The sequence below is a fragment of the Parasteatoda tepidariorum genome, chromosome 5, assembly GCF_982258835.1.
Source record: "Parasteatoda tepidariorum strain Cologne lab strain chromosome 5, Ptep-v5.0, whole genome shotgun sequence".
Classification (NCBI taxonomy): Eukaryota; Metazoa; Arthropoda; class Arachnida; order Araneae; family Theridiidae; genus Parasteatoda; species Parasteatoda tepidariorum.
In genome coordinates this window covers 18,082,616-18,091,756 of record NC_141759.1, presented here as the reverse complement: position 1 = coordinate 18,091,756, position 9,141 = coordinate 18,082,616, and the positions used below count along the sequence as shown (strand labels likewise).

Below are 9,141 nucleotides of genomic sequence, written 5' to 3'. Positions count from 1 at the left end.
TTTAGCTCATTGTATTTATTAATTAAATAAAAAAAAATCTGCTGATTTTTTAAATTTTTTTTTCTTCAAATAATTGGTAAGGATGGAATAGGGAAGTGGTTAAATATCATATTGACATTTGTTAACCGCTTCCCTTAAATATATTTTTTAAATCAACATATTTGTTTTAAATATGTTGATTTTTTTGATGTTGATCTCATGGATTTTCAGTTCTTGAGTAAAACCGTAGGAAGAAGTTAGTTTTAAAAAAGTGCATGTGTTAAGGTTCTTTTTTATCTAGTAAGGAAAAAACTATTTACCATATAAATTTTTTTATTTTCAACTGAGAAATATTCTATAAAATATATATAAAAAAAGTATTTAAAATTTGCAAAGGCATATTTTTACATCTGGCATTTTTTTAAATTAATCGAACACATTTTGATGCCTTTCGTGAGTGAGAACTGCCCAATCTTTTCACCGGCTCGGAGGCAAAATATTTGGTTATTGCTACCAAAGTAAAAATCTTAGTTCGTTAACAATTCTTCAGCAGACATAAACAATTCTCTCATAGACCACCAATGGTTTACGGAACATCGTCATCTACCGCAAAGTGTTTTAGATTTGAAGACTTATGAAAAACTTGAAATACACCTCATCCCACATTTTGAAAATTCCTGATACAAAAAGTTATTTAAAGACAAAACTTTATCTACATAAATATACAATTTACTTTGCATTAACATAAAATTATTTTGTATTAAATAAGAATGTGTATGAAATATTGTAGTTATGTATTACTGGTACCTACATAAATGCATACATATCATAAATTACATCTATATACATAAATATCAACATATCATTGACTCAGATCTACATGAATAATTTAGGTATTTACACGACATTTATTGTATACATAAAAACATAAATGTATGCTGAATATTGCAGTGATGTATTATTGGTAATTAAATTAAGTGTAATTTAATCAGAATTAAAGTGCAGAAAATGAAGCGTAATTTAATCGGAATTAATGGTTCAGAATCAGATATTTCCTGTCTTCGACTAGCCATTGGCGATTAATTATTTTGCGAACGAAGAGTGTGAAATACGATAATTTTGGGGCCAAGGGTCATTCATTCATTTATTCGTGAATTCGCATTTCGTTAGCGAATTATATACGTCATAACAAAGCACTTTGTAGTAGGGAAATATATTTAAAAACAATAACGAAGAATGATGTGTGGATGTTTCAGAGACTTAATAAAATCAGAATAAGTCTTATCTTTTCGGAGTAAGTTTCATACATTAAAATGCTAAGTTTCAATCTAATTAATGTGCTTAATTCCACGCGCTTATCAGAATCAAGTCGAGGAAGTGCTTTTTGAAATAAGCATTATTTTTCTACTTATAATTTTAAAAAAATGGTGAGTCATCCTCTTTATTAGTACAATACTATTGCTTACAGCCGTGGTGGCTCAGAGGATAGAGCGTTCGCATTTTAATGAGGTGAACCGGGTTCAAATCCTAGCTCACACCGATCACAGTGAAGTAAAATATCTTCAGTGGTAGACAGATCATGGGTTAGAGTCTTCTTGTCTTCAGACTAACCGTGAGTGGTTTTCCTCTTGATGTAACGCTAATACGGGATAGTTCCTACAAAAATATCCTCCACGCATGCATATTGCTCCCTATACTTGATCCTTGAGTTTCCTTGTCTCCTGAATTGGCTTCAAAATTACAAGGATAAGCAGTTGAACATTAGTTGTCTCAAACCCAAAAAATTGGATCGGCTGTTTAACGACGGGTATAAAATAAATTACTATTGCTTCCGGAAGCATAAAGACCTTAACGCGACTTTATTGAGATACTGTTTTATTATTATTGCAATATATGCGTTTTGATTTTTAAGTTTCTACTTTCTTTCACGATTTCAGCCCCCCAAAATTTCGTATGTTAATATTTTGAAAAATATAAATAAATTTTCATGCATGTAAAATTGAGATGAGCATAACTTTTAGTTTGGGTGGTATATTCAGAACTGAAATTTCATTCTCTGATTTAAATTATTAGAAATTTATTTGAAAAAAAAAACCAGTACCAACTAGCTTCGGTTAAAAATTTATTTCTGAATGTTTCCTAATTTTTTTAAATATCCAAACCCATAAATAAAAGTTTTAACTGAATTAAATCGAATACTTCAAAGAAATGTTTTAGTATTTCGAATTATTCTTGAGAAATTACGTACTTAATGTTTTTTTTTTAAATTTATTTTGTTGAAATAACTTTAAATTCTTATATCAATTATAAATCACAAAAAAAAGGTTTAAAATTTGTTATTAAGGGCTTTTAAGTTATTATTATTTTAGTTATTTAAATTTTAAAAAGAAATATTAGGTAAAGATGACTTGATTTTTTTACTATAGAAATGTTCCTCTTTCATTACGTCAAAAATTTTAGACCTGAAAATTTTGTCGTTACTTTCTCTGAAATTCGACATCTAAATAAACGTGGCACCGTTATACCATCAAATCCTCCCCCCCCCCCATTCCCAATTGTCACATTTTAGAGACACATAAGTTACCATTTTGTAATTTTTCCCAGATCGTAGCAACTCTGTATCTGCAAACGTGCCTTGGGAACCTGTTATTCAAAACTCTTTAAATAATGTGATAATCTATATTAATCTTCTAATAAATTTGAATCTGAATCGATAATGATTCTAAAAACTAAAAAGTTGCTCTTAAGAACATGAACATTTAATGACGATGAAAATGTGACGCATGTAAACAATATTCTAAAATGAATTTCCACCGAGTTCTTTGTAAATGGATTCCAAGACATTCAGTTCATTTTCCATTCTGTCAGCAATAGCGTTGATATCATTCGCTTTCGTGCTTTTGGATCCTTTGCGAATGTCGATAGTAGTTATCACTAAATTGGCGACATCCAAAACGATCCCGAATCCGAACAAAGCACTCTGGGCCACCATTCTTGCTGTTGCCTGAGATACTTCTTTAGTGACCACAACACCAGTTTTCATGGCTACACTGGCAATGGTCATGCCCAGGTCACTCCCAAGATCTAGAATCTTTATCAAACCTAAAACCAGACGGTGAGATCTAACAACACTGCCAAGTATTAAGTTATTTTTGCTATGTAACAAAATGGCGACGAAAAAGAAAGCTACGACGGCCGGAATCAGTAACATATTCTCGTTTAAAATGCCCTTCATTCCAGATGGCGCTGTTTTTTCAACGCAATCTTCAATTAATTCCTTGAGTTTGGGATGAACCTCGCCATTTTCTAGCGCAGTCAACTTCGCAATGTCTTCATTGCAATCTGTGAAGTTTCTATAAACTTCTTTGGCAACATCAAATCCAATGACTGTTTCGATTAATGTTATTAGGTCTTGAGCATGTTGGAACCAGGGCGTCATGTTTTTGAAAGTGTCTTGGTCGTTTCTTAAGACATTTGTTGCCTTTTTTATGCTTTTGTTTAGAAGAGCGATTTCCGTGACAGAGGTACCAAATGTTGCAGCCCCACCTACAACGGCTGTTGCTAAGCCAACTATTCCAAGAATCATGGCTGCAGGTGGAAAGATGAATGCCGAGACTCCCACCAGACCTGTAAATAAGTAAACATTTAAATTATGAGCATAAATACGTATATTTTACATGCATTTTGAATAGTAACAACTATTGTACTCTTATAAATAGAATAGCCATTTCAAGGTCACGAGATTTCCCCACTCTTCCAACTTCTCCCATCTCCATTTCCATGGTTTTAGTAAATCTTTTTCCTCTCGTGAGCATATTTCAACTTCTTACTGAAATGTAAAGCCAAGATAAACCTTAGGTGAAACTAACTATTTTATCTTTCCAAATTAAAACTCGTAGAAGACAGATCTCAAGCAGGGATTCTTAAGCAGAAATGTTTTTTTTTTTTTTTTAAAGAAACATTGAAAAGGTAAGTTTTGTAATGTTATTTTAGAGTTTTTGCTATGAGTTTTCTATTTTTTTCGGACGTAGGTAGCCTTAGACATGCTGATATCATGGAAACAGATAGGGGAAAGTGCGCAGAGTGGGAAAATCACATAATCCTGAGACGCCTATTTTACTTAGAAACAGAATACACATAAGGCGAAAAAGAAATTAATCTTAATTAGAGAAAAGAAGCTGATTCCGTTTTGCACTTCGAATCAAAATTAGTTAACACGTTGAATGCCATTAATGTAACTCACTAAATTAGAAATAACTTGAATTTCATTACCACTAGAAGATATTTTAATACAAAGTGAACATATTTCATATCTCTTAACCCTTTCGCGCCGACTGTCACAAATACGTGACAGCAAAAAACCGTATCAATCAGGGTAAAAAGATAAAACTGGTAATCAAAGTATTTCTTTAGCAGTTTATTTGTGGGCGGAGTTATAATTGTTTGATTTATTTAATTCACCATTACTTTGTTCAAAATAAAACTATTTAGTTATACTTTGAATTAACATTGATTATATATATGATTAAACTAACAATAATTAAATTAAAAGCAAAGTAAGTCTGTCAAATTAGCAACGACTACATTTAAGTTACCGTTTTTTATTTAATTGCAACTTGATTCTGATTTTGTACGAATGCTTTTCTGAATCACCCGTCCCCAAGGGGTTAAAAACGAATATGCAGAAAGTTTTCTTCTTAAAAAATGTATAATTTTCAATGTCAGTCACGGTGGTAGTTACGATTGAATAATTTAATAATTAAAGGCGAATTGAATTTCTACCATTTTTTACATTTTTAGTCACTAGTAGCATACCTGTGACTGGGATCTTTTTAACACGACTTTTTTAACACGTTGAATGCCATGGGGGGTCACCGATGACCGGTGAAGCCAAGATTATTAGAAACACATATTTCGAGTAAATTTTTAATTTTTTAATATTATTATCGTTACTAAAATGGTGTGAAGAAATGAATGCAATATAGAACACACAAAAATAGTTTTATTTATATACACAGAGATGCCAACTTGTTCCTATCAGCGATTAAATATTTTCAAGTGGTTATTTGTTAATTGTGATTCTTGGTTTAAGAAATTCAATTTAGTAGATTTTTATCCAACCCTATTTCAAACAATTCGAAGGTTTATATAATTCACCACTATTTTCAGATATGTCATAATTCAAATCTGACTGTAATATACAAAGGCTGCTATGATGTTAAAACAGAGGAAAAAGCTTTTAACTTCATACCCTCATTTTGGTCGATGTAAATTTTGCAGGGGAAAAGTTTCAAACATGATCTTTCAAATATGGCCAACAATTTTTCCCATGAAAAATCCTCCAAAAGGTTTTCTGCCGAAAGATTTTTTACATAAATTTAGTATAGGAGTGCTTTCTTTATTTTCCAGGCCTGAGAACTACTACGGTTTTCGCAAAATATTTTGTAGAGTGGTACACAATCGAAAACCAAAGCCTTCAGAATTTTGGTAATTTTGCCAGCATTTTAAAAGCCTCATCATAAGAAAGCTAGAACAAAGTGGATGAACTTTTTAATCATTTCTATGTAGAGGTGAAGAAAATAAGTTCAAATTAATCAAAAATAATACATTAAATGATAATACCCCGGTACCACTATATTACATTTTTACAAGACGCGTAGAAAGTTGGCGGCCCTGATTTTGTCGTGGTTGTGTTGGCGATTTGATCCAGAGATGCTAACTTATGAGCTTAATAATAATTAAAAAAATTATTGCTGTAACAAACACAATGTTTTAATGCATGATTCTTTATTAAAATAAAATAATCCTTTACTAGGGCAACTAATTTTTAAATGTTTCCTCATTTCCACAGTTTTTCATCAAAAATGTAAATGTTTTAAAAAATACCTACATTTCTGCAAATTTTAGTTTTTTAATTCTGTATCACTTGATCAAAACTTTAAAAAAAAACGGAGCAGTTGGTCTAACTCAGTGAACTGTCCGAAAAATGAACACGGTCTCTTTTATGAGTGAATCTCACCTAATATTGGCGCAGGAATCTAATATACAATAGAACAAGGATTTTTTTGAACGATTCATTAATACCATCATTGTTAGCTTTTCTCATGATTCTACATCAGTTTCAATACGGTGTACTCTTTGTATCTCAAAGTTGGAGGGACGCTAAAAAATTTCGAGATAACAAGTTCACAACTAAATATGTTCTAAAATGCAGAAGAATATATTCTATGATTGTACTCCAGAAAGTAGAGTCATTAAAAGCATAAAAATAACTGCTAATAAATATGTATGTTATGAAAGTTAACTATAAGTCTAATTCTATTTTTAAAAGTTAGACAAAATTATGCATTAAATATAAAAGAATTGGTTTACAATGAACTTACATTGTAATTTTTCTGAAAAAGTTTATTTTCTATTTCACAAAATATTCGATATAGCAAGATTTTGAGACGAAACTCTTCGACATAGGAATTTAAATTAAAATGATATAAATATGTAACGGCAAGGAGTAAAAAAAAGTTTTTTTGTCATAACAAGGCTTTTGAGTTACGGAAGTTCGAGATATCGAGAGTATGTCAGAGTAATGTCATTTTCCTGACATATCTTCCTGGCATTTTTCTCGATCTAATTTTTACGTATAAACTCTTAAAGGCATTTCTAGAGTACATACACAAGTAATGATTCCCAAAATATATTGTAAAAATAAGTTTTTATGTCAATAATTATGTCACACGAAAAAATGTCATCTGGCAGCTTACTATAGTCTATATAAATGATACGTTAGTTAACACGTTCACGCCGGGGTGGCCCACCGGTGGGTCACGCTAGATTGTCTTATCTTGGCAGCGCACCGGAGTAAAAACTGGTACCAATAAATTTCAATCTTCAGTTTTTTTCCAGGAATAATAAAAATCCATAACTACCAATTGTTTTTAACGGATGCAATTTTTATATTGAATTGCTTCTTGGCCGTGATAAATTTCCTTACAGTGAATTGTTATTGTTGAGAATAGATTAACTCCTCACGAATATTATCTAATATTGAAATAGTTCTTCTACCAGTATTTTCACTTTTCCCGGCGTGAACATGTTAATGAAATGTTAGTTAATTTTGTTTGAAAACATGATCGGTAAGTGTGATGTTGCTACATCACACGTGCGTTGTTTTTCTACTCCTCAATAGTTTTTTTCAGTTTTCGTTCTTTTTAACCGCAATAGCCTTTTACTTCATTTAACTTGTTTGACTCTTTTTTCGTATCGATTAACCCTACCCTAACTTTAACCGTATATCGTTTTTTTCGCTTTTCCGCGTGCTTCTTGGCGGCAGTCGAGGAAGCCACCGTGAGAGAGAAGCATCGCTCTCATTTTTATGATAGCTTCAAGGCTCTTGCCTTTCTGCTCAACAATTGTCCCTTCTTACAAGAAATAACTATGGAGATTCATTAAGTCAAAAATTTAACAAAATAATTTCAAGACACTATCACGTTCCATTAAGATAAAACAATGAAGTTTGACACGTGTTCCTGATGTTCTACTGTCCAAGTGTGCATGCGGCACGACTCAGATAATTTGTTGATTGTATAAGAACTGGAATCCATCTTCATTCAAAATGAAAATTATCTTTTTCGTCTAAGATGTGAGTTTTTCCCCACGAGATCCCGTATGTGTTAACACCACCTGTCCGGAGCCACCAGCACCATTAGACCACACGATCCTGGAGATCCTTCTGGAACGAAGGATCAGGTAAATTGATTTGAACAATATCTCACTAATACGATCACTCTTTTTATGTTTTCTTATTTATTTCATTCAAAAATATATTTAAATCATAACGATATAACAGTAAGCGATTTCGGATTAAGAACAGAAAAGAAAGTTTCGAAAAGAAATTCATTCAAAGAGATTTTAAAACGCAAGTAGGTTTTTATGTTACAATTGCCTGCCTTCTATAAATCATTAATAACATCCTATATAAAGCTTTGTTTTTAATATCCCAATATAAAAGAGTCACATCTAAATTTTTAATATTTTCCTGCAGAACTTGATAGTAAAAATCAAATTACAAATTGTCATTATCCTGGCAATAATTTTCCTGGCACTTGAATCCCAAGAAATAATTGCAAACTGTATTGCTTTTTATAAGGTATCATTTACGGGTACTAAATGAATATTTAAAAAAAACTGAAGATGTAAAATTTAAATTCCCTCCTCCTAAAATTTTTATATTTTCAGAGAATTTCCCATATGTGTATATATAAAAAAAATTAATTCAATAACTTACCTCCCATTATGCCAATTGAACTCGATCCAACTTTGGCAGAGTTACAATTACGTCTGTCAGTATTAATCTTCTTGGCCAATCTCCGTAATTCAGCTATTGTATTTTTTCGAGACACTGCCCAGGTGGGACAGCTCTGCAGAAATTCTGGAGTTGCTCTGCTCGCGTGATTGAAAGTTCTTATAATCCTTTTCAAATTCCCTTTCGTCATTTCTAACTTGTGGTCAAAATCCGCCATGGTATCATCTCTCGGTGCATCTTCGCATAAATTCAGTAACTTTTCCTTAGCAACCGTGAAAAGCGATGATGCTAGAACGAGACTGACTTCATCGCTGGATTGTCTGAAGAAATCGCAGTTGAAAAAACTGTTGAAGGAAGGTAAACGTGCCATTTTTAGAAATATTTCAATTTAATTCGTGTCCATTGATCTGAAAAACTTTCACATTAAAGCATATCGTTCAACCAATAGGCATATAAGTTTCTTTTAAATTATCACAGAATGGAACAATTTTCCGATTAATGCTCACCGTTCAATCAGTATGAAGGTAAGTTCTCACATAAATCATCACAAATATAAGTAATTTTCTCGTTTATGCTCACTATTCAACCAGCAAGCATGAAAATTCTATCTAAATCCTCACGGAGATCAATAATTTTTACTAATTCAACTACTATACATGAATGTTTTATATAAATGATCAAAATATACGAAATAATATCAGATTCATCCTTATCTATCAACCAGCATCCATGAAAGTTAAATAGTTTTAGATAAATCAAAGATAAAAATTTTAATATTTTTACATATCGTTACCAATATGCATGAAAGTAAAAAGTTTCTTTTAAATCATCACAGAGATAAATATATTCTCAATGTTATGGAG

At 31.6% G+C, this 9,141-nt stretch overlaps 1 protein-coding gene across 1 annotated transcript; it reads right to left on the bottom strand.

Moving 5' to 3' along the window:
* Positions 1 to 301: 301 nt before the first annotated feature.
* On the bottom strand, positions 302 to 8,704 carry LOC147808623 (uncharacterized). Its single transcript, XM_087163476.1, has 2 exons — positions 8,261 to 8,704; positions 302 to 3,606 (listed from the first exon to the last, which is right to left on the bottom strand). The coding sequence occupies exons 1-2, from the start codon at positions 8,646 to 8,648 to the stop codon at positions 2,777 to 2,779; spliced, it is 1,218 nt and encodes a 405-aa protein (XP_087019602.1). The 5' UTR covers positions 8,649 to 8,704; the 3' UTR covers positions 302 to 2,776.
* Between the last annotated feature and the right edge of the window lie 437 nt (positions 8,705 to 9,141).